This window comes from Salvelinus namaycush, chromosome 10, assembly GCF_016432855.1.
Source record: "Salvelinus namaycush isolate Seneca chromosome 10, SaNama_1.0, whole genome shotgun sequence".
Taxonomy (NCBI): domain Eukaryota; kingdom Metazoa; phylum Chordata; class Actinopteri; order Salmoniformes; family Salmonidae; genus Salvelinus; species Salvelinus namaycush.
In genome coordinates this window covers 12,455,032-12,482,179 of record NC_052316.1, presented here as the reverse complement: position 1 = coordinate 12,482,179, position 27,148 = coordinate 12,455,032, and the positions used below count along the sequence as shown (strand labels likewise).

The 27,148-nt window shown below is 42.0% G+C and overlaps 1 protein-coding gene across 1 annotated transcript; it reads right to left on the bottom strand.

The window, feature by feature from the left end:
- Nucleotides 1-739: 739 nt before the first annotated feature.
- LOC120054426 (CREB-regulated transcription coactivator 1-like) lies at nucleotides 740-26,196 on the bottom strand. The gene is made up of 13 exons (XM_039001843.1): nucleotides 26,063-26,196; nucleotides 17,052-17,168; nucleotides 16,391-16,516; nucleotides 16,099-16,160; nucleotides 15,753-15,847; nucleotides 15,106-15,182; nucleotides 14,962-15,005; nucleotides 14,436-14,659; nucleotides 12,937-13,085; nucleotides 5,434-5,658; nucleotides 1,760-1,846; nucleotides 1,429-1,603; nucleotides 740-1,135 (listed from the first exon to the last, which is right to left on the bottom strand). Exons 1-13 carry the CDS (start codon nucleotides 26,186-26,188, stop codon nucleotides 924-926), a joined length of 1,719 nt encoding a protein of 572 aa, XP_038857771.1. The 5' UTR covers nucleotides 26,189-26,196; the 3' UTR covers nucleotides 740-923.
- Nucleotides 26,197-27,148: the final 952 nt, after the last annotated feature.

The window sequence follows — 27,148 nt, the reverse complement described above, 5'->3', positions numbered from 1 at the left end:
TGTACCCGTTTTCTCCAGCATCTTCACAAGGTCCTTTGCTGTTGTTCTGGGATTGATTTGCACTTTTCGAACCAAAGTACGTTCATCTCTAGGAGATAGAACGCGTCTCCTTCCTGAGTGGTGTGCCGGCTGTATTGTCCCATGGTGTTTATACTTGCATACTATTGTTTGTACAGATGAACGTGGTACCTTCAGGCATTTGGAAATCACTCCCAAGGATGAACCAGACTTGTGGATGTCTACAATTTTATTTCTGAGGTCTTGGCTGATTTTTTTAAAAATTTCCCATCATGTCAAGCAAGAGGCACTGAGTTTGAAGGTAGGCCTTGAAATACATCCACAGGTACACCTCCAATTGACTCAAATGATGTTGATTAGCCTATCAGAAGCTTTTAAAGCCATGACGTCTGTTTAAAGGCACAGTCAACTTAGTGTTGTAAACTTCTGACCCACTGGAATTGTGATACAGTGAATTATAAGTGAAATAATCTGTCTGTAAACAATTGTTGGAAAAATTACTTATGTCATGCACAAAGTAGATGTCCTAACCGACTTGCCAAAACTATAGTTTGTTAACAAGAAATTTGTGGAGTGGTTGAAAAACGAGTTTTAATGACTCCAACCCAAGTGTATGTAAACTTCCGACTTCAACTGTATATATATATATATATATATATAAATAAAAACGCAGAAGGCTAGCAACAATCTCATTGGAAATGACAGCAATGCACTTCCCAAACCCAACAAGTCATTGCATGTCCTTCTCTACAATGGTTTTTGATGGCATATTATTTGAAAGGACTTGAGGGTGAGATCAGATAGCTGAATGGCCATGAAACTGGGGAGATGATTCACCCCCACCATGCCTCGTTTCCCTTTCTTACCAGGGTTATTTTTTTGTTGGCCACAGCCAGTATTCTGCATTACAACCTGTCCATCCTGAACGTGTCCTCAGTGGCAGGGTCAGCCAGAACCATGTCGGGGTCATTGAGCATGTGCAGTCCATCCAGTGTGAGAGGGTCGATCTTCAGCTCGTCCAATGGGAAGGGAGAGTCCGCGTCGAAGCTGACATCTCCAACACCAGCCAGTGAGTTGGTTAACTCCTTAGAGAGGCTGGGTGGAGACTCACCTGTGACTAAAATGCAACATTTGGGAAAACATTTCACATTTGTAAATCAAAGCAGCTGCTAGATAACTACCAATATTATTTAAGTAACAGTCTTCACTCAAAGAATCTATAACAAGAGAAAAACTAAATACAATTCACTTAAACAAAATAGATGTTTTCCTCATACTGGCCAACCTTCATAAAACAATTGACTATAATCAAGCCAGGATGAATGAATCACTTTATTAGGTGTGTACAGAGCCTAGACTAAGTTAAATTACATGACAGGCTCGCTAATTGGCTCAGCTGCTGCTCAGTACCTGTGAGAATGATGTTAGGGATGTTGCCATGGTTACTGTAGCCCAACTGCTGGGAGTCATGCAGGCTGCTCCCTGTAAGGCCCATCATGGCTGCTTGTGTGTAGTTGAGGGTGGAGCACTGGCTGTATAGGCTATTGGAGCTGATGGGGTTTTCAATCATATTGAACTGCTCGAGCTAGGCAAGTGAAAAAGTACACATTTAATAAGTAAAGTTAGGTAATAGAATATAGAGATCAGGCACAATTTCTAATATGGATACATTTAGGGGGAAAGAGTTGCAGTGAAAATAGACAGTGAAATTCATGTCCTAGTTTGATGTGGGTTAAGTCACCTGGTGGGAGAGAGCATTGGTCTGCCGAGATGCTAGCTGCGGATCGTAGAACGAATCCCCAAATATACTGCCCACCACCGGAATGTGCTGAAAGAGACATTTGACCACTGATTAGAGTAAAAATAAATGGGTAATGTAAACTAATAGGCCTACAGCTAATCAGTACAGCCTTCTTGGGTATCTGAGGGATATAAGGGAACAGTAGTCATGAAACAACACAAAAAAAGCACAAGCATGAGGCAATCCACAAGCTAGTCAATTCAAGCACCGTTAGCAAATGGCTGTTCATGACTGCACAGACACTAGCATCTGATAACACTTTATTATGCCTATTCAGACCATGTTTTAAAAAATGAACCATAGAATGCATGATTCATAAGAGCCACATCCACATAAATGTTTCAGCAGTAAGATTTGATACAGCTGAACAATAACATTATAAAAATCAAGACCAATAGGCCTTGTTTAGAAAAGAGAAATGTCACAATATAACTGCAGAATGAGCCATCTTGTCATTTTTAGAGGGATGAGCTAGCAAAACAGTGCTGGAGCAAATAAATGCAAGTGACTTTTACTAGCTAGCTAGCTTGGCTAACTTCGGGGTGAAGTTAATTAGCTTCTGCAGCTTCTCTCTGCTAGCAACTGTAACACGGTTTCATGCCTTTAAAACTGACTTGTGCCAGTAATACTTACATTTGACAAATGTCGTGACGTATCCACTTTTTAAGTATAATTACTTGCCAAAGTTTGGCAATATAACAAAACAAATTTTGGAATTCAGAAATTTTAAAAACAACAATAAGTGGAACATACAGTATATACAGCTACTTTCCCAAGGAAGATCACATTACTGTAGCCAGCTGTAATATATGTAAAGGTAGGATCAGCAAACAGAACAAAAATATAAACGCAATATGCAACTATTAACTATTTTACTGAGTTACAGTTCATAAGGAAATCAGTCAATTGAAATAAATCAATCAAGCACTAATATAATAGATTTCACATGGCTGTGGGCCTGGGAGAGTATAGGCCCACCCACTGGGGAGCCAGGCCCAGACAATCAGAATGAGTTTCTCCCCACAAAGGGACTTCATTACAGACAGAAATACTCCTCTGTTTTATCAGCTATCTTGGTGTCTGGTCTCAGATAATCCCACAGGTGAAGAAGCCGGATGTGGCGGTCCTGGGCTAGCATGGTTACACGTGGTCTGTAGTTGTGAGGCCGGTTGAACGTACTGCCAAATTCTCTAAAATGACGTTGGAGGCGGCTTATGGTAGAGAAATGAACATTAAATGCTCTGGCAACAGCTCTGGTGGACATTCCTGCAGTCAGCATGCCAATTGCACGCTCCCTCAAAACTTGAGACATCTGTGGCATTGTGTTGTGTGACAAAACTGCACATTTTGGATTGGCCTTTTGTCCCCAGCACAAGGTGCACCTGTGAAATGATCATGCTGTTTAATCAGCTTCTTGATATGCCACACCTGTCAGGTAGATGGATCATCTTGGCAAAGGAGAATTGCACACTAACAGGGATATAAACAAATTTGTGCACAACATTTGAGAGAAAAGCTTTTTGTGCATATGGAACATATCTGGCATCTTATTTCAGCTCATGAAACATGGGACCAACACTTTACATGTTGCGTTTATATTTTTGTTCAGTATAGAAAGAGTTAAACCCATGTCTAACACCTGAAACAGCCTTGTTAACAGGATATTTCCCAAAAAATGAATAATGTCAACAGGAGACAACCAAAGCTGCTACAAACAGTTGTTGGACTATCCAAAACTAAAAAGAATCATAATTAAGGTTCCAGGTAGGTGCTACATATTCACCGGACATACACTACATGGCTAAAAGTATGTGCACAGCTGTTCGTCGAACATCTCCTTCCAAAATCATGGGTATTAATATGGTGTTGGTCCCCCCCTTTGCCGCTATAACAGCCTCCACTCTTCTGGGAAGGATTTCCACTAGATGTTGGAACATTGATGTGGGGACTTGCTTCCATTCAGCCACAAGATCAGTAGTGAGGTCGGGCACTGATGTTGGGCGATTAGGCCTGGCTCGCAGTCGGCGTTCCAATTCATCCCAAAGGTGTTCGATGGGGTTGAAGTCAGGGCTCTGTGCAAGCCAGTCAAGTTGTTCCACACCGATCTCAACAAACCATTTCTGTATGGACCTGGCTTTGTGCACGGGGGCATTGTCATGCTGAAACAGGAAAGGGCCTTCCCCAAACTGTTGCCACAAATTTTGAAGCACAGAATGTCACTGTTTGCTGTAGCGTTAAGATTTCCCTTCACTGGAACTAAGGGGCTTAGCCCGAACAATTAAAAACAGCCACAGACCATTATTCCTCCTCCGCCAAACTTTACAGTTGGCACTATGCATTCGGGGAGGTAGCGTTCTCATGGCATCTGCGAAACCCAGATTTGTCCGTCGGACTGGCAGATGGTAAAGCGTGACAGCTGAGCAGTTGTTGCTCCTAGACGTTTCCACTTCACAATAAAAGCACTTACAGTTGACCGGGGCAGCTCTAGCAGGGTAGAATTTTGATGAACTGACTTGTTGGAAAGGTGGGATCCTATGACGGTGCCACGTTGAATGTCACTGAGCTCTTCAGTAAGGCCATTCTATTTCCAATGTTTGTCTATGGAGATTGCATGGCGGTGTGCTCAATATTATACACTTGTCAGCAACGGATGTGGCTGAAATAGCCCGAATCCACTAATTTGAAGTGGTGTCCACATACTTTTCGCCATGTTGTGTACATTTGGTTCAAGCAAAAACACAAAAAGCTGCTATGCGACAACACTCAAAGACCTGAGCCAATATGATAAGCAGACATCGAGCAGTGGTCTGGAGGAGAGGAAATGGGGGTGGGATTGCTGACACCATGGATGGGAGCGAGAGGCTGGGATGAGTAGCAGCTGGACCATTTACAGCCAATTCCAGGCAAAAAACCCTCCCCCAACAAGGCAGCTTGGTGGTTTCGCCCTTACTTGAGGCGAGCCGCCAGGGGAGAAGCCCGGGGAGAAGCCTTGATTGGAGACTGGGGAGGTTGGAGACTGATTGGCCGGAGAGCCTGTCTGATTGCGGTACTGTTGGAGGGAAGAGTGTTAACCGGTGCAGAACTTCTAAACACTAGCAAGAGCACACAGAGAAGGTCCCAAGGACAGTCTGGGGTGGGCTCAGTCTTAAGCAACTACTACACCATCTATCCACAGACCAGTTCACTCCCAATGAAAAAACACAAAAACTAAAAGCAAATCAGCCATTGCTGAAGTGAACCAAACTTTGTAGAAGCTAGAATTTCACTGGGTATGAGTAAGGAAGTCAAGTTATCAACAGTCAAGGTACTGACAAGCAGGAAACTCAATTCAACAGAAGAAACTTGGGTAAAGAAATTTCACAGATCTTAAGTCATTCTTCTACCTGTTGTCCTCCAAAATAAAACTAATTTATGTTAAGCGGCTATAAGGGCTCCTGAGTGTCGCAGCGGTCTAAGGCACTGCATCTCAGTGCAAGAGGCGTCTGCACTGAGATGTTCATGAAGTCTTTAGAACATTTAATGAAACAAGGACTACAACACTATTTTTCTTGGAACTTGCCAGGTCACACTCCCCCCCTGTCAGGTGTCCTCTTTCTACAGAGTGTTTGACTCACCGAGTTGACGTTGATGCTTGCGGGCGTCTGGATCTGGCTGTCCGGGGAGGACTGGGTGGCTGTTGGGGCAGTGGTGGTGGCCAGGGTGATCAGCCTGATGCCCTGGGGCAGGGCCTGCTGCTGCAGGTCATTGAGCACTTGAGCCTGGGCCTGCACTGTCAGCTGGCTAAAGAAAGCATACTGGGATAGCTGCTGCTCCAGAGTCAAGGCCTCCATCGCCACTGCCTGATAAATGATACAGAAAAACAAAAACAACTTTACCAGGCTAAAGAGGCCAAGATTTTGGGTTGAAACAATGAAAACAAGGTATCTGAGTGTTAGGACAGGGTTACAGTATTTAGCAAAATAGTGTAGGAGCAGTTGATAAATTAAAATGCAATTCATTTTAGTAAGCTAGCTAACTAACAGGTGAAACAATTAACTTATTTACAGTTAGGTAACTAATGCACCGCTCTTTGTTAGCAGTGTTTTCCACTAACGCCGGCTATACACACACATTTTCAGCCGCGTACTTTTTCCACTTAAAAAAGGTGCACTAAGCAGAAATCACTCCCCCATTTCATGGTTGCAAAAATGCTAATAGTTCACCTTATGTGTGACAAAAAAAGCAAGTATAGCGCAGAGAATTATTGTACCATCTAAACCGTTGTGAAATATATTTTCCATAACCAAAAATATTATATTTTCAGCTGTTTTGACACTGGTGTAAAAAAACGAAAGACGCAAAAACGAAACTTAAAAACGGGATGCACAGAAATAGCGCACATAGAAAATATCTACCACTTCTTAGACTTGCTTTCAATGAGAATGACAGTTTTATAACTTACATTTCTATGTGAATTTGGTCAGGTCGCCCAAAAAGTTACATACTGCAGCTTTAAATTAAACAAGGCTACTTTCTATCATTCGCAATTGTGTCGCACTGACTGAATAAAGTCAATCTCATATCCTTGTCATGCATAAATCATACAATGTAGTTATACACGGAGTGTACAAAACATTAGGAACACCGTTCCTCAGAACAGCCTCAATTTGTCGGGGCATGGACTGACTACAAGGCGTCAAAAGCGTTCCACAGGGATGCTGGCCCATGTGTCAAGTTATCTGGATGCCCTTTGGGTGGTGGACCATTCTTGATACATGGGAAACTGTTTAACTCTTGCCCATTCACCTTCAATAGCACACAAACACAATCCATGTCTCAAGCCTTAAATCCTACTTTAACCTGTCTCCTCCCCTTCATCTACAATGATTGAAGTGGATTTAACAAATTACATCAATAAGGGATCATAGCTTTCACCTGGATTCACCTGGTCTGTGTCATGGAAAGAGCAGGTGTTCATAATAATTTGTACAATCGGCATAGGTCTACTGATTTAATCAGTGTTTACAATGGAGTAGTCTACTACTGTTTTCTGTGTAGCCAAGTCCATGATTAACACCTGCTTCATTCACTCCTACCTGTATTGCAGATAGCTGAGAAAATGGAAGCATGTGGAAGTCAGCAGACTCTTACAAGATTCTTTAAGAAGAATTCTATGGGTCAGTTGTTAAACAAGTCTTTTTTTTAGAATTAATGACATACTGTAATTCACAAAGAGAGTTGCAAACACTTGCAAAAATTATTTCACTGGATGTCGTTCTCTCTTCTCTTAGAGATACATTTTTTCAGGGGATCCTGGCTGGCTACTTTTTCTATAGGGGCTACTCCGTGTGCTTGTGGAAAACACTGCGCTAAAAAATTAGGCATTTTTGACAGTCTTCCAAAGTGTATTAGTAAAAACGAACTGGTTTAACATACAAGTAACTGCCAAAATAAAGGAAACACAAACATAAAGTGTCTTAGGGCATTGGCCCACCACGAGCCAGAACAGCTTCAATGCACAATGGCATAGATTCTACAAGTGTCTGGAACTCTATTGGAGAGATGCGACACCATTCTTCCACAAGAAATTCCATCACTTGGTGTTTTGTTGATGGTGGTGGAAAACGCTGTCTCAGGCGCCGCTCCGAATCTTCCATAAGTGTTCAATTGGGTTGAAATCTGGTGACAGACGGCCATGGCACATGGTTAACATAGTTTTAATGCTAATCAAACTATTCAGTGACCACTCGTGCCCTGTGAATGGAGGATTGATCATTCTACGGTGGCATAGCCATGGGAGCCAAATATAATAATCTTCCCAGCATTTTTACACATGACCCTAAGCATGATTGTATGTTAATTGCTTAAATAACTCAGGAACCGCACCTGTTTTCAATATACTTCCCTCATTTACTCATGTTTCCATTATTTTGGCAGTTACCTGTACATGACCTACTATATATCTTCATGCAGTATATAGCACCCAGACGAAGACTTAAAAATAAAGCAAATATGAATCACCTTTTGCTGAGCTTACATTTTCCTCCAATATACACTGAGTGTACAACACATTAAAGGAAACCGGCTCTTTCCATGATATACACTGACCAGGTGAACGCTATAATCCCTTATTGATGTCACTTGTCAAATCCAATAGAAATCTGTGTAGATGAAGGGAAGGAGACAGGTTAAAGAAGGGTTATTAAGTCTTGGGACAATTGAGACATGGATTGAGCATGTGTGCCATTCAGCGGGTGAATAGGCAAGAAAAATATTTGAAGTGCCTTTGAATGGGTTATGGTAGTAGTTTGTGTCAAGAACTGCAACACTGCTGGGTGTTTCCACACAACAGTTTCCCGAGTGTATCAAGAATGGTCCACCACCCAAAGGACATCCAGCCAACCCAAAGGACATCCAGCCAACAACTGTGGGAAGAATTGTAGTCAACACAGGCCAGCATCCTGTGGAACGCATTCAGCACCTTGTAGAGTCTATGCCCCGATGAATTGAGGCTGTTCTGAGGGCAGGGGGGGGGGGGGGGTGAAACTAGGGCTGTTACGGTGACCGTACTATCGCATCACTGGCGGTCACTAGTCATGATGGCAGTCAAATTCCACATTACCTTTTAGTCACGGTAATTAGGCTTGATTAGGCGACTACAGGGTTCTAGTTGCAATAACTGTTGCCACTGGGAGGGTTTAAATAGGAGTGAAGCTGGGATTCTGTACTGATGAATATCATTTGATTCCTCTGATGGTAATCACCACCAAGCTCTGATGCTGCTGATGGTCATTAGTAGCCTACCAAACGTGCTAACTGCCTGGTACTCAACACTATTGTCCCTCTAATCACTCTGACATCAATGCAAATGTAATTGAAAATCTAATCAAACACTTCATGAGAGGCCATGAGCTCATGTTGCGCAACATTTCTATAGGCTATGCAATTGCATGAGAAAACAGAGGGATGGCCTCTACTAAAAAGAGGATCCCATCAGCTTTCTATAGGCTAGGCCTACTATATTTATTTCTCAACTTCCCTAATATTAAGCACAATGCTTATCTTTACAACAGGAGTATAGCCTACCAGGCTGGCATGAAAATGGACCACGGGAAAAGCATCCTATATTTTTTCCCGCTACCCGTTTCAAGACGGTGCATGATAATGGTCCATTCTAAATCAAAACAAATGCTAAATAATATATGTAAAGACAAGATTAAATCAAGAATATTGTGATGGTGACAATATTAGCCCATCACTTGTGAATGATGCTCAGCTTAAGGTAAGAAACATGCATGTTTTTTTTTTTTCTGAACTTTTCCAAATCACACCTCTTGTACATAGGCCTATATGTTTTGATAAGGTTTGTATCACATTAAAGTGTCCAAATAACCTCTTAAAATGAATCACATTACTCCGCTTTAGAACGGGTGTAGAGCCTAACTGGCATACACACACATGGGGGAGATCATTTTCACCATAAAAATGCACCTTTATAATAAAAGCATTACATGCATAATGGCATTTATGGTCACTTTTGAGAATGGTGTTTTCCTGCTAATGGAACATTCGCGCTTATAGCCTACTGCCATGGGCTCGTTGATGTGCTTACAATGTGAAGAAATAGCCTAATAGTGTATCAACATTTTAAGCGAAACCTTCATCTGCTGCATCAGGATCATTGCTTAAAACAGGTTTTCGATGCTAGTTGTATTCATTTGGGATCTATTGCATCCCAGAACTGTCCCAGACTATATTTGTAATATTTATTTCTCGCACAGAATAGGTAAACTTTTGTACTATGGGGGATAGTAGATTTACATATGCTAGTGCTTTTGCCGTTCGTTGGGCCTACTCATCTTGATGCCTGACGAAAAGTAAATGTGGACAGTTCTTCCTATATCTTCAATATGCGCCTCGGAATTGGATAAGGACTCGTGCAGTTGCGTCCCTGATGTGTCTGTCTTCACTTGTAGCCTGTGAGATAGACCCGATCACGTGACGGAGAACCACGTAAGTGAGAGGTGCTTCGGCATGCAGCTGTGAGAAGATAATTATAATTATAATTATTATTATTATTATTTCAGCCCAAGGGTACAACGGCCATAAAAGGCATGTTTTTTTTAGGGGGCATTACAGCCACACAAAGGGGATGTAGTCGGGAAATTCGAGGCATTATCAAGTGCTTGTCAAATTGTGAATGAGAGACTGACGAAGTGGGTACAGCCTGGGCAAAAAAACAAAGCAGCGCTCATGCCTTTCACAAGACTTTTTAGAGTTGAATCATGCAGCCTTAGAATGTATTAAAAATCAAAACATATAGCCCAAAATTTGTATCACAACCAAAGTTACATAAATAACTAAATTAAGCATATACAGTTGAAGTCAGAAGTTTTCATACACCTTAGCCAAATACATTTTAACTTAGTTTTTCACAATTCCTGACATTTAATCCTCGTGAAATTTCCCTGTCTTAAGTCAGTTAGGATCACCACTCTGTTTTAAGAACGTGAAATGTCAGAATAATAGTAGAGAGAAGGATTTCTTTCTTTCATCACATTCCCAGTGGGTCAGAAGTTTACATACACTCAATTAGTATTTGGTAGCATTGCCATTAAATTGTTTAACTTGGGTCAAACGTTCACAGTAGCCTTCCACAAGCTTCCCACAATAAGTTGGGTGAATTTTGGCCCATTCCTCATGACAGAGCTGGTGTAACTGAGTCAGGTTTGTTGGCCTCCTTGCTCGCACACGCTTTTTCAGTTCTGCCCACACATTTTCTATAGGATTGAGGTCAGGGTTTGTGATGGCCACTCCAATACCTTGACTTTGTTGTCCTTAAGCCATTTTGCCACAACTTTGGAAGTATGCTTGGGGTCATTGTCCATTTGCGACCAAGCTCAAACTTCCTGACTGATGTCTTGAGATGTTGCATCAATATATCCACATAATTGTCCTTCCTCATGTCACCATCTATTTTGTCAAGTGCACCAGTCCCTCCTGCAGCAAAGCACCCCAACAACATGATGCTGCCACCCCCGTGCTTCACGGTTGGGATTGTGTTCTTCGGCTTGCAAGCCTCCCCCCTTTTCCTCCAAACACAACAATGGTTATTATGGCCAAACAGTTCTATTTTTCTTTCATCAGACCAGAGGACATTTCTCCAAAAAGTACGATCTCTGTCCCCATGTGCAGTTGCAAACCATAATCTGGCTTTTTAACGGTTTTGGACCAGTGGCTTCTTCCTTGCTGAGCGGCCTTTCAGGTTATGTCCATATAGGACTCGTTTTACTGTGGATATAGATACTTTTGTACCCGTTTCCTCCAACATCTTCACGAGGTCCTTTGCTGTTGTTCTGGGATTGATTTGCACTTTTCGCACAAAAGCACGTTCATCTCTAGGAGACAGAACGCATTTCCTTCCTGAGCGGTATGACGGCTGCGTGGTCCCATTGTGTTTATAATTGCGTACTATTGTTTGTACATATGAACGTGGTACCTTCAGGCGTTTGGAAATTGTTCCCAAGGATAAACCAGACTTGTGGAGGTCTACAATTCTTTTTCTGAGGTCTTGGCTGATTTCTTTTGATTTTCCCATGATGTCCAGCAAAGAGGCACTGAGTTTGAAGGTAGGCCTTGAAATACATCCACAGGTACACCTCCAATTGACTCAAATGATGTCAATTAGCCTATCAGAAGCTTCTAAAGCCATGACATTTTCTGGAATTTTCCAAGCGGTTTAAAGGCACAGTCAACTTAGTGTATGTAAACTTCAGACCCCCTGGATTTGTTATATAGTGAATTATAAGTGAAATAATCTGTCTGTAAACAATTGTTGGAAAAATTACTTGTGTCATGCACAAAGTAGATGTCCTAACCGACTTGCCAAATCTATAGTTTGTTTTAACAAGAAATTTGTGGAGTGGTTGAAAAACTAGTTTTAATGGCTCCAACCTAAGTGTATGTAAACTTCCGACTTCAAATGTAGGAATTTTTTTGTTAACCGCTCAACACAGAATAGCCTCATGTTCGCACTCCCTCAAATCGTTTAGAGATAATAATATTTTCTATTTAATTCAGCTATGTTCAATTGTATTCTTCATACTATAAAATAATGCCACGGAATTCTAAGCAAATCTTGTCTGCTAATTAAACTAGTGTAGCCCACAGCTATATGGCATAGCCAGATCAGGGCCTAACATAAGGACAACTCAGAGTATTCGATTATGTTCTTCTGAAATATACTATATTTTCTTCATATCGTGCTTCTTTAGACCTGTCTAAAAAAAATAAAACAATTATTGTGAAGTTGTAGGCTTATTACATGGATTTAATAGACTTTTAAAAATGTACATGTTCCAAGGTCTACACCAGTGGCTAGTAGGCTATGCGTAGAAGCCAGGAGATGCTAAATGTGTTTATGTTAATTAAGGGTCAATTACCATGAGACCGGCAGTTATTTGATTGACAATCACCGGTTGACAAAATTTCATGTCCGCCACAGCCCTAGGTTCCAAGCCTTATCCGGAAGGTGTCCTTAATGTTTTGTACACTCAGTATTACAAGAGTGGCTGAATATCTTGTGAGGATCTAGGTTTTGCCCAGTGGCACAAAGGCTTAGTATGTTGTATAAAGATTCTCTTAGGTCATGGTCAGAACAGGTAACAGTCGAGACTGGCGCAATGGGCGGAGGAGGATTATTGTTTTCTATTTGAAAGTAGCTCACACTCGGAGCATTATGATCGAATGCCTTCTTTGAGCAATTGCAAGCACTAAATTACTTGAGGGATATTTGCTAGCCGAGTCATTTCAGGAAACAAGGCCAAACTACATCTGCCAGGAAGTGCTTGCTCACCTCCAAATTGGGATTTAGCCATTAAGAGAAAAATACTTCCACCAGTTCTCCTTTTGAAGTTAAGGTTGAGTTATAATTTAATTTCTGTCTACATAGATGTTTAGCCAACTCCAGCACTATTATAAAATGTGCCCTATATAAAAGCCAACCCCACGGACAATCGGTAGAGCAAAGTTAAAATATAATTGTATTCAACAAGGAACGTTTAGATTTTTGTCTATGTAATAATGCTTAGCCCTGCTGTCCAGGGATTGGATAGCATGGTCACGTTGAGTCTACTCACCTGGATGTTGAGAGGAGGCGACAGCGTGGGGGAGAGCTGCTGCGGGGACTGCTGTGGCTGGGGGTCTGCGTTGAGGGTTAGGGGGATCAGGGTGGGCTGCCTACGCTGGGCCGCCACAGTCATGGTAGGCTGAGAGGTGGTAGTGATCCCTGCCAAGACACAACAGGACAGGCACAAGTGACTTCTCTGAAGTACAGCAAAATTCATTCTGGGCATTGCTGTGCAACGTAACATTTCTGCAATGCTACGTAACATTTTTCACAACTACATTGAACATATTTTCTAGTGAATTGTGCTGTATGTTTATCTGACTTTGGCAATCGTCTACATATGCCAATCACTATGTAATAAAGTACCCACCCATCTAGCTTTCCTAAGCTTGGAAAATGCCGTTTCTGTAACTTGATGCATAATCATTCTGTGAAATCTTTTCAGGATTGAATGAATGGTTCTTCCTCAAATACACTACATGCAATAATTTATAATATTTTACTGAGTTACACGTGGTCTGTGGTTATGAGGCCGGTTGGACATACAGCAATATTCTCTAAAACGATGTTGGAGGTGGCTTATCTGGAAACAGCTCTGGTGGACATTCCTGCAGTCAGCATGCCAATTGCACGCTCCCTCAAAACTTGAGACATCTGTGGCATTGTGTTGTGTGACAAAACTGCACATTTATTGTCTCCAGCACAAGGTGCACCTGTGTAATGATCATGCTGTTTAAGCAGCTTCTTGATATGCCAAACCTGTCACTTGGATGGATTAGCTTGGCAAAACAGAAATACTCCCTAACAAATCAAATTATATTTGTCACATACGCCATATACAACAGGTGTAAATCTTACCGTGAAATGCTTACTTACAAGCCCTTAACCAACAATGCAGAACGAGAAATAGAGCTAAGAAATGATCTACTAAATAAACTAAAGTGAAAAAAAAATAACGAGGCTATATACAGGGGGTACCGGTACATAGTCAATGTGCGGGTGTAGAGGATAGTCGAGGTAATTTGTAAAGTGACTATCCATAGATAATAAACAGCGAGTAGCAGCAGTGTAAAAACAAAGGGGGGAGGGGTGTCAATGCTAATAGTCCAGGTGTCCATTTGATTAATTGTTCAGCAATCTTATGGCTTGGGGGTAGAAGCTGTTAAGGAGCCGTTTGGTCCTAGACTTGGCACTCCGGTACCGCTTGCCGTGCAGTAGCAGAGAGAACAGTCTATGACTTGGGTGACTGGAGTCTTTGACAATTTTTAGGATCTTCCTCTGACACCGCCTGGTATAGAGGTCCTGGATGTCAGGAAGCTTGGCCCCAGTGATGTACTGGGCCATACGCACTACCCTCTGTAGTGCCTTACAGTCAGATGCCATACCAGGTGGTTACAGAACTTGCTTGGTGCTTTTATGAAAATCCGTAGAGTATCCTTGGTTACATTTTTATCTGAATATCATAAACCTTTCAAATTTGCCAGATTCATTTTGCCATCGATGACTTACCGTGGCTGGCAGCACTGATGCCGAGGTGGGTGAGGTTGGTGGTCAGGTTGCCTGTGCTGTTGGATGAGCTAAGGGAAGGAAACGCCACAGTGTCGTCTGGATCCAGCGGAGTGGGCAGCGGTGGGGGGAACTGGATGTTGGTCAGATCAGGCAGGGAGCCTCCCGTATTGAGCGTGGCCGGGATCAATGACGTGTTCACTTCCTGATCTGGTGATGGAAATATACTAGAGGGGAGAAAGAAAAGGTATACATATTTCCTAAAACAGCACTAGGCAAAAGAAAATCCATTATAAAATTACTTTTATTTGTTGGTTTTTATGAATGATGACATTTCTCGTTGTTGTTGTGTGTTGAAATAACAGTTGCTAGTCATATGGTGTCATAGGTCCTCTCACACACAGACATGTTCTCTTCACCGAGTCACATAATTCAAGCCCTGGGCAGCTCTTTCTCACAAAGCACCTTTCTACATGGTATGGTCCTGCCGGAGTACCATATTCAGATGAATGGTGCAACAATTACTCACTTGATCCCAGGGACTTCGCAGGACTTGGTTCTTGATGAGTCATTCTAGAGGGAAAGTACACTCAGTAAAAAAAACATTTGAAAAAAATGCCCTAAAATGGTGAGCAAGCACTGATACAAGAAGGCTACATGTTCGCTCCTTTACCTTTTTGTTATCCCATTGTGTATCCTTGTCTGCATCTGATTCAGACTCCTCAGTCCCAGGCACTGTAAGCAGCAGCACTAAATGGGGGCAGAGTCAAATAAATGACAATTGAAGGTACTAAGCTCAATTCAAATCAACCCACATTGCAGTATTTTCAGTGTAGCATTCTTCCTGTAGTGAAATGAAACTGCATAATGGTTTTGGGGACAGTAAAAACAACCGGTAGATGTCCATGACAGGTAGCTAGATACATCCAGTTTTCAGAAGACCATAGTATAGCTCTATTTTCACACGTCATCTTCAGGAATTTCAATTGAGACCATTCCCAGAGAAGATAAGTTCCATTCAAGAAAATGACTCTGTATAGCACAATATAATTCAAAATACTACAACAATCTTTCCCTCATCAGTAAGCAGTGGTTGGTTGAACACAAATCAAAATGTGATCGCTTCACCGAAAGAGAATAGCTGCTCCAACATGGACAAAAACTGTTAGTGGAACACAACACCTTCATGTCATAAATTATCCAGACGATTTTACAGTGGCTTATCCTTTCGTGGACATGTGGATTCATACAGGAATAAATTGAATCAGGCCTGAATTAATAGAAGCTGTTCCTTGTCCATGTAACTGGATCCTCCATTACCTCGTTTAGGCTGTAGCTCTTGTGATCCCCCTGCAAACACATCCTGGGGCACAGGGTTCATGGTGTTCTGGTGTAGTGCTGAGTCAGAGTTTGTCCTGTGGCATTAGAACGAAGGAAGGTCAACAAAATGTCTCTGTGGCCCCTATTCCCCAACCTCATATCTGGCATGCTATGTCAGACTCTGGGTAAAAAATATAATTCAGTTCAATTGAACATGCCATTTCTACTTGAAAAATTGCAATTTACAAAGACATTGCATGCACTGTGTTTTTCCTGAATGTAGATGAAATGACTAAAAACACGTTTAATTTTTATTTTTTTAAATAGGAGGACATTAATGGCCTACCTCCTCCAACTGGTATCCGGTGGGGGTGAGAGGTACACGGAGCTATAGGGGCAGCTGTCAATGTGGACCTCAGTTAAGGACGAAAATGGTGGTGAAATATAAAATCAAACCTAAACCTATATAATTGAATGGTCAAGTTAACTATCAGCATTAATTTACTGAACTGCAAAGTCTAACTGTAAGCATGATCTGACAATGACACACCGTTTTAAAACAAGTACTAATTAAGTCAAAGTTTTGTAAAGACCATTTTGTTCTAGTCCAAAATAAGCTGAGTGCAGACAAAAGATATCTGGCGGCCATGTTTGTCCACAGAGAGGGGCCGGCGATGGGGCGAGGTTATACGGTTCCGATCGCGGTAAACACGGTCCACCAGCCCGTGATGCCTGGTCGACCGACTGGTGTCCAAAGCGGAATTCTGGACAGAATTAGCAAAATCAACAATACAAGAAAAAAATTGGGCATTTGAAAACACACAAAAAATTAAATTAAAATGTCTTGATATAATATGGTGCAAATGTATTCATTTCAAATGGGTCAAGCTATGGGCCCTCATACTCAAGTTAGCAAAAATGTTTAAAATAAATGGAAAGCCATGATATAGAAAGCAATGACAAAGGCTCCTTGTATGTGTTTTTTGGGAATCTTTTTAAACATTTCAAGATGGGGTGAGAGTGTCTGATGCTCAAATTTAGCTTTCTTCTGAGACTTGGTTTTCCAGACAAATGCAGTGGATCAATACTGATAAGGCAGGACGAGTCTTCAAAATTGTAAAATACTAGAGAAGTCTCTTGAATTGGATTCTTGTTAACAATATAGGGTAACGCGAGGGTGATTCTTAGCCTATCATGAAAGCTCTGAAAGATAAAATTTCCCTCAGGTGAGATTTAATTGTTGTATCACGCAAATTAAAAACAACATTTTACCAACTAATAGAGAAGCTGTGAGCTCACCTGAAAAGGCAGGTCAATGTTGCTATTTCCAATCTGATTGACATTGGGCAGTGAGCCTCCATAGTACTGTCCACGATTCTGCCCTAGTTGCAAATACTGGGTCTTCTGTAACTGCAACTGTGCAAAGTGAAATCGTATGAAAGCATGAATGGATGTGTAAACTGATACATGAAAGATTACACACAAAATATTGATAGAAAACGTTCCACAGTGCTAAAGATAGACCACATCTAAAAGGCCAGATGAGATAAGACATAGGTTAATATGGGCCCGTAAACTGTTCATATCTTAATTGATTTGAGGCAGTATCAAGTTTGTGCAATGTGTGGACAAAGTCCGTAGGCCTAAACCTAATAGCTGGAGGGTGTCAATCTCATAAGGAAAGACATCGCTGTGTAATGATGGATACTTGGATTTGTCAAATGGTGTTTATTTTTTTCAATTAGATTTGTAATTTTTTTTTATATAATAATAATAATAATAATAATAATGTTGTAAAAGCACAACATAAATCCATTCTGTACTCCTAAACCATTCCTTTATGATATTCATAACGGGTAGGTTCACCACCATACACCTGGCAATAACTACTAAATGTTTAAGATCACCAATTGCTTTAATGAATTGCATGAATGATGGATTAAACAAAGGCCTGATTTTATGGGGATGAATAAACAGACTAACATGGACATAGTCTGATTTAAAAAAAAAAAAAAAAAAAAAAAACTGACAAGAATGATTGCCAGTAACCAACCAAAACGAGTCAATTATTTGCATTGCACGTATTACTAAAAGGTCTACAAGAGGATAGTTGATCCCATGTTATCAGTATCTGCCATCAAAGTTCAAACTTTGCAAATCTGTCAAACCTCAGCGTGCACACACACACACATTAGGTGCTGGGGAGGGGGGTTTCTTAGGTGCTGTCAAAGCAGCTATTAAAAATACAGCTTAGTCCTACTGCTATTACTGTTCCAGATGGCTGATAGGCGTTATAAGGTAGGTAAAGTTAAGCGTAGCACAGAGAATTTGACCAAATTCCCGACTTGGAAGACAAAGTGTCTTCTAAACTTCCACGTCTAGTTGCAGGGGATTCGTTTGAATTTAGAAAATGCTCAGTTAAAAATAAATAAATGTTTCACTACATGAAGTAATCCGAAAATGTGTATGCCGCCATCTTGTCTATTTCAAATCTTCTCTCATTGATCGAGACGAGTATCATCATGATATGAAGCACTATTTGACACCTTCTCATTCAAGGGTTTTTCTTTATTATTTTCTACATTGTTGAATAATAGGGAAGACATCAAAACTATGAAATAACACATGGAATCACGAGGTAACCAAAAAAGTATTAAATAAGTCAAAATATATCATATTTGAGATTCTTCAAAGAAGCCACCCTTTGCCTTGACTGCTTTGCACACCCTTTGCCTTGTTAAAAGTTAATTTGTGGAATTTCTGTCCTTCTTAATGCGTTTGAGCAAATCAGTTGTGTTGTGACAAGGGAGGGGTGGTATACAGAAGATAGCCCTATTTGGTAAAAGACCAAGTCCATATTATGGCAAGAACAGCTCAAATAAGCAGAGAAACGAGAGTCCGTCATTACTTAACATTTCAAGAACGTTGAAAGTTTCTTCAAGTGCAGTCGCAAAAACCATCAAGCGCTATGATGAAACTGGCTCTCATGAGGATCGCCACAGGAAAGGAAGACCCAAAGTTCCCTCTGCTGCAGAGGATACGTTCATTAGAGTTACCAACCTCAGATTACAGCCCCAAAAAATGTGTCACAGAGTTCAAGCAACAGACATCAACATCAACTGTTCAGAAGAGACTGCGTGAATCAGGCCTTCATGGTCGAACTAAAAAGGCCACCATAAGAAGAAAAGACTTGCTTGGGCCAAGAAACATGAGCAATGGACAATAGATCGGTGGAAATCTGTCCTTTGGTCTGATGAGTCCGAATTTTAGATTTTTGGTTCCAACCACCGTGTCTTTGTGAGATGCAGAGTAGGTGAACGGATGATCTCAGCATGTGTGGTTCCCACCGTGAAACATGGAGGAGGAGGTGTGATGGTGCTTTGCTGGTAACACTCAGTAATTAATTTACAATTCAAGGCATACTTAACCAGCATGGCTACCACAGCATTCTGCAACAATACGCCATCCCATCTGGTTTGGGCTTAGTGGGACAATCATTTTTCAACAGGACAATGACCAAACACATCTCCAGGCTGTGTAAGGGCTATTTGACCAAGAAGGAGTGTTGCATCAGATGAACTGGCCTCCACAATCACCCGACCACAACCCAATTGAGATGGTTTGGGATGAGTTGTGCCGCAGAGTGAAGGAAAAGCAGCCAAGAAGTGATCAGCATATGTGGGAACTCCTTCAAGACTGTTGGAAAAGCATTTCAGGTGAGGCTGGTGGAGAGAATGCCAAGAGTGTGCAAAGCTGTCATTAAGGCAAATATATTTAGATTTGTTGAACACTTTCTTGGTTCCGACATTTTTCCATATGTTTTATTTCATAGTTGATGTCTTCACTATTATTCTACAATGTAGAAGAAATGTAAAGAAAAACCCTTGAATGAGTAGGTGTGTCCAAACTTTTGACTGGTACTGTATATATTTATACATGAACTGTGTACAAAACATTATGAACACCTGCTTTTCATGACAGACTGACTAGGTAAAAGCTGTGATCCGTTATTTATGTCACTTTTTAAATCCACTTCAATCCGTATAGATTAAGGGGAGGAGACCAGTTAAAGAAAGATTTTTCAGATTTTTCAATTTCCACAAAGTTTGCGGCTTCAGTGTCTTTAGATATTTTTGTCAGATGTTACTATGGAATACTGAAGTATAATTACAAGCATTTCATAAGTGTCAAAGGCTTTTATTGACAATTACAAGAAGTTGAGTCAATATTTGCAGTGTTGACCCTTCTTTTTCCAAGACCTCTGCAATCCTCCCTGGCATGCTGTCAATTAACTTCTGGGCCACATCCTGACTGAGGGAAGCCCATTCTTGCATAATCAATGCTTGGAGTTTGTCCAAATTTATGGGTTTGTGTTTGTCCACCCGCCTCTTGAGGATTGACCACAAGTTCAATGGGATTAAGGCCTGGGGAGATTCCTGGCCATGGACCCAAAATATCGATGTTTTGTTCCCCGAGCCACTTAGTTATCACTTTTGCCTTATGGCAAGGTGCTCCATCATGCTGGAAAAGGCATTGTTCGTCACCAAACTGTTCCTGGATGGTTGGGAGAAGTTGCTCTCGGAGGATGTGTTGGTACCATTCTTTATTCATGGCTGTGTTCTTAGACAAAATTTTGAGTGAGCCCACTCCCTTGGCTGAGAAGCAACCCCACACATGAATGGTCTCAGGATGCTTTACTGTTGACATGACACAGGACTGATGGTAGGGCTCACCTTGTCTTCTCCGGACAAGCTTTTTTTCCGGATGCCCCAAACAATCAGAAAGGGGATTCATCAGAGAAAATGACTTTACCCCAGTCCTTAGCAGTCCATTCCCTGTACCTTTTGCAGAATATCAGCCTGTCCCTGATGTTTTTCCTGGAGAGAAGTGGCTTCTTTGCTGCCCTTCTTGACACCAGGCCATCCTCCAAAAGTCTTCGCCTCACTGTGCGTGCAGATGCACTCACACCTGCCTGCTGCCATTCCTGAGCAAGCTCTGTACTGGTGGTGCCCCGATCCCGCAGCTGAATCAACTTTAGGAGATGGTCCTGGCGCTTGCTGGACTTTCTTGGGCGCCCTGAAGCCTTCTTTACAACAATTGAACCGCTCTCCATGAAGTTCTTGATGATCCAATAAATGGTTGATTTAGGTGCAATCTTACTGGCAGCAATATCCTTGCCTGTGACGCCCTTTTTGTGCAAAGCAATGATGACAGCACGTGTTTCCTTGCAGGTAAACATGATTGACAGAGGAAGAACAATGATTCCAAGCACCACCCTCCTTTTGAAGCTTCCAGTCTGTTATTCAAACTCAATCAGCACGACAGAGTGATCTCCAGCCTTGTCCTCGTCAACACTCACACCTGTGTTAACGAGAGAATCACTGACATGATGTCAGCTGGTCCTTTTGTGGCAGGGCTGAAATGCAGTGGAAATGATTTTTGGCGATTCAGTTAATTTGCATGGCAAAGAGGGACTTTGCAATTAATTGCAATTAATCTGATCACTCTTCATAACATTCTGGAGTATATGCAAATTGCCATCATACAGCAGCAGACTTTGAAAATTAATATTTGTCATTCTCAAAACTTTTGGCCACGACTGTATGTGTAACTGATAAATGCACACATGCACATTACATGTTTTTAAATGTACTGTATGTAAATTGTAGAGTATTTTGTCAGTAATTACTTTTCGTTATGTGTCGGATCCCAGTAAGACTAGCTTTCACCATTGGCGTCGGCTAATGGGGATCCAAATAAAATCAAGAATGCTCCAGCTTTCGACATCTCAATATTAGGAAGGTGTTGTTAATTTTGTGTACACTCAGTCTCTGTGTGTGTATATATATATATATACACACACACTCACCAAAAAAAGAAACGTCCTCTCACTGTCAACTACGTTTATTTTCAGCAAACTTAACATGTGTAAATATTTGTATGTACATAACAAGTTTCAACAACTGAGACAAACTGAACAAGTTCCACAGACATGTGACTAACAGAAATGGTATAATGTGTCCCTGAACAAGGGGGGGGGGGGGGGGGGGTGTCAAAATCAAAAGTAACAGTCAGTATCTGGTGTGGCCATCAGCTGCATTAAGTACTGCAGTGCATCTCCTCCTCATGGACTGCACCAGATTTGCCAGTTCTTGCTGTGAGATGTTACCCCACTCTTCCACCAAGGCACCTGCAAGTTCCCGGACATTTCTGGGGGGGAATGGCCCCAGCCCTCACCCTCCAATCCAACAGGTCCCAGACGTGCTTATTGGGATTGAGATCCGGGCTCTTCGCTGACCATGGCAGAACACTGACATTCCTGTCTTGCAGAAAATCACACACAGAACGAGCAGTATGGCTGGTGGCATTGTAATGCTGGAGGGTCATGTCAGGATGAGCCTGCAGGAAGGGTACCACATGAGGGAGGAGGATGTCTTCCCTGTAATGCACAGCGTTGAGATTGCCTGCAATGACAACAAGCTCAGTCCGATGATGCTGTGGCACACCGCCCCAGACCATGACGGACCCTCCACCTCCAAATCCATCCCGCTTTGGGGTACAGGCCTCGGTGTAACGCTCATTCCTTTGACGATAAGCGTGAATCCGACCATCACCCCTGGTGAGACAAACCACGAAGAGCACTTTTTGCCAGTCCTGTCTAGTCCAGCGACGGTGGGTTTGTGCACATAGGTGACGTTGTTTCCAGTGATGACTGGTGAGGACCTGCATTACTCCAGGCCTACAAGCCCTCAGTCCAGCTTACTGCGGACAGTCTGAGCACTGATGGAGGGATTGTGCGTTCCTGGTGTAACTCGGGCAGTTGTTGTTGCCATCCTGTACCTGTCCCGCAGGTGTGATGTTCGGCTGTACCGATCCCGTGCAGGTGTTGTTACACGTGGTCTGCCACTGCGAGGACAATCAGCTGTCCGTCCTGTCTCCCTGTAGCGCTGTCTTAGGCGTCTCACACTACGGACATTGCAATTTATTGCCCTGGCCACATCTGCAGTCCTCCTGCCTCCTTGCAGCATGCCTAAGGCACGTTCACGCAGATGAGCAGGGACACTGGGCATCTTTCTTTTGGTGTTTTTCAGAGTCAGTAGAAAGGCCTCTAGTGTTCTAAGTTTTCATAACTGTGACGTTAATTGCCTACCATCTGTAAACTGTTAGTGTCGTAACGACTGTTCCAAAGGTGCATGTTCATTAATTGTTTATGGTTCATTGAACAAGCATGGGGAACAGTGTTTAAACCCTTTACAATGAAGATCTGTGAAGTTATTTGGATTGTTACGAATTATCTTTGAAAGACAGAGTCCTGAAAAAGGGAAGTTTCTTTTTTTGCTGAGTTTATATCTCACACATACTGAACAAAAATCTAAAACTTAGCATGCAACAATTTCAAAGATTTTACTGATTTTACAATCCATAAGGAAATCAGTCAATTGAAATTAATTAAGCCCTAATCTATGGATTTCACATGACTGGGAATACAGATATGCATCTGTTGGTCACATATCCCTTTATAAAAAGATATGGGTGTGTATCAGAAAACCAGTCAGTATCTGGTGTGACCACCATTTGCCTCATGCAGCGCGACACATCTCCTTCGCAGAGAGTTGATCAAGCTGTTGATTGTGGCCTGTGGAATGTTGTCCCACTCCTCTTCAATGGCTGTGCCAAATTGCTGGATATTTACGGGAACTGGAACACCCTGTCATACACGTCGATCCACAGCATCCCAAACATGCTCAATGTTTCAACCTTTATATAACTAGGCAATACAGTTAAGAACAAATTCGTATTCACAATGATGGTCTACTTGTAAAGCCCGCCTGGCCAAACCCTCCCCTAACCCGGACGACCCTGGGCCAATTGTGCGCCGCACTATGGGACTCCTGATCACAGTTGGTTGTGATACAGCCTGGGATTAAACCCAGGTCTGTAGTGACGCTGTAGACCTCTGCGCCACTCGGGAGGCCACATGTCTGGTGAGTATGCAGGCCATGGAAGGACTAGGACATTCTCAGCTTCCAGGAATTGTGTACAGATCCCTGCGACATGGGGCCGTGCCTTATCCTGCTGAAACAGGAGATGATGGCATGACAATGGGCCTCAGGGATCTCATCACGCTCTCTGTGCATTCAAATTGCCATCGTTAAAATGCACGTTTGTTCGTTGTCCGTAGCTTATGCCTTCCCAAACCATAACCCAACTGCCACCATGGGGACCTCTGTTCACAACATTGACGTTAGCAAACTGCTCGCCCACACACGCTGTCTGCCATCTACCCGGTATAGTTCAAACCAAGATTAATCCATGAAGAGCACACTTCTCCAGTGTGCCAGTGGCCATCGAATTAGAACATTTGCCCACTGAAGTCAGGTTCGACGCCAAACTGCAGTCAGGTCAAGACCCTGGTGAGGACGATGAGCACGCAGATAAGCTTCCCTGAGACTGTTTGACAGTTTGTCTAGAACTTCACAGGACCAACACTTTACATGTTGCATCCAACCGGCATCACAACCGCAGACCACGTGTTACCACACCAGCCAAGGACCTGCACATCTGGCTTATTCACAAGCGGGATCGTCAGACCAGCCACCCGGACAGCTGATGAAACTTTGGGTTTGCACAACCTGTCAAAAACCGTCTCAGGGAAGCTGAACATGTGCCCCATGGTATGGGCAGGCATAAGCTACGGACAATGAACGCAATTACATTTTATCGATGGCAATTTGAATGCACACAGAGACCGTGACGAAATCCTGAGGCACATTGTTGAGGCGATTGCGCGTTTCAGCATGATAATACATGGCCCCATGTCACAAGGATCTGTACACAATTCCTGGAAGCTGAAAAAGTCCCAGTTCTTCCATGGCCTGCATACTCACCAGACATGTCACCTATTGAGCATGTCTGGGATGGTCTGGATCAACGTGTACAACAGAGTGTTCCAGTTCCCGCCAATATCCAGCTACTTGAAGAGTGGGACAACATTCCACAGGCCACAATCAACAGCCTGATCAACTCTATGCAAAGGAGATGTGTCATGTTGCATGAGGCAAATGGTGGTCACACCAGATACTGACTGGTTTTCTGATCACACCCCTAACTTGTTTTTTAAGATATGCATCTGTAGGTCACAGACATCTGTATTCCCAGTCATGCGAAATCCATAGATTAGTGCCTAATGAATTTATTTCAACTGACCGATTTCCTTATATGAACTGTAACTCAGTAAAAACTTTTAAAATTGTTGTTTGTTGCGTTTATATTTTTTGTTTAGTGTATTATAAAGATCAGTCCTTTCAGCAGCCCAGATAATTTATTTATAAATACCATCATTGGATGGTTCGGCAGTAGGGTTTAGGCCATAGGCCAGCACATTGTAAATATAGAAAAAAAATATTTGCCTGGTAATGTGTATATGTCTTAGCATTTTCTAAATTCAAACGAACCCCCTGCAACTAGACATGGAAGTTTAGAAGACACGTCTTCCAAGTCGGGAATTGAGGTAGTATCCCAGTTAAAGGTTGGTAGAAAATTATCTGCGCTACACTTAACATTCCCTACCTACAATAACGCCTACCAGCCAGCTGGAACAGTAATAATCGTCCGACTAGGCGATATTTTTTTTTTTATAGCTACTGTCAAAGCAGGGTTGGTACTTTGCAAACATGCAAACCCATTGCCTGACATGCATGGGAAAACAATTGACTGGGGAATTCTGTCAAAATGGCTTGTGGTGATCTAGCTATGGTGGATGTAACTCCATTGCGTTGTCAACATTGGCGTTAGCTAGATGTATCCTCCTAGCTAGTGCGGTGTTTTGTCAGTGTCAAATACACACCAGTTTGACTGAGTGAGTCGAACTGTGCTAGCTAAGCATGCTCAGTTTATTGCAAATTGTAGATGGTAACGAGCTAGCTAGCTAGATAGTATCGATATCTAGCTTGATACTCTGAACCTTTTGATGTTTATGATGCATGGCAATTTGACTATGTATGAGCAGGTGCTTGCTAACTATAGAGCCTAGTTAGCTAGCCTACCTGGCTTCCCACCATACCTAGCAAACATCAACAAAGACAGTTCACTACACTAGCTGGCTAGCTAGGTTAAAACGTTTGCAAAATAACGCCCCAATCTATAATGGTTATCAGAATACAGATATTTAACTGCGAATGCAGTCAATCGGCTACTTTTGCTTGCCACTGCCAACTGGCTAAAAACAACTTGTCATAAAAACGTGCTAACGTTACTGGCTAACTAGCCAAGCTGCATACAGTAATTAATCAACAAAACAAGGCACTTACCCGTGCAGCTCTAGTGATGTTTAGGTCTTTCATCACTTCTTCGAAAGCCGCAGTCTCCTCCGCCTGTTTCTGATTATGTAAAGCGATTTTCTCGCTAAATTTACGTGGATTGTTTGAGCTCGCCATCTTTTGCTGTTCTTCTCAATGGGACATTACGCACAACGCTTGGATACGATGGTTTGTCGTCATTACGCGCGTACTGTAAATGATGCTATGAAATTAAAAATACAAATGTAAATGTCTAGCTAGCTACATAACATATCGCATACCATTTTATATTTCCTGGAAATCTAATGAGTATTATCACATCATTAAATCAGAACTTACCGTGTATATTTTATGTGTATGTTGGGCTCTGTGTGCTTTCACAGCAAATTGGTTTGGAGCGGTTCGGTTCGTTTGGACTGGTGTGAACACTATCCGCACTCGAGCGCACCGTGGTTCGCTCAAAAAGGTTGGTCTCAGTCAGATTCCGTTCGTACCTTGGTGCGGTTCACTGCAGATGAGAACGCAGTCCGGACCAAATACCAGAAAAGAACCAGAGGCGTGCAGTATTGATTGTTTGACTGCAAGCATTTGATGACATGCACACAGTACCATAACTTGATATCTGTTGAAAATTATGTGGGTAGCAGCGAATTTATGGGTGTAGATTGGGGGGGAGACAGGGCTATACCAGGATAGGCAATGTGAAACCACCTGGACCAAATTAAGAAAACACAATTTAACAAATAATCGAACTCTGATTCGATCTATAGCTCAGAACTACTTGTGGAAACGCCCTAAAATATGTCAAAGGACAATTATGTTTAAAGGGATAGTTCACTTAAAAACTATTTTAGTATATTGTTCATTAGTACAACCCCCCCCCCCCCCCCCAAAAAAAACAACATGTTATGGCAGCAGTCCAGTTTTTCAAGAAGATAGAGTACTTTCAGTAAGCAAAAACTGACGACGATGAAAAAAGACGACGATGATAATGAGGATGATGCTTTGCATCATATGACGATTTTTGAATGGTTAGGTTGACAAAATAAAAAAAACTGGAAAACAATCTATTTCTTGAAGTTTCAAGAAGTTTTATTA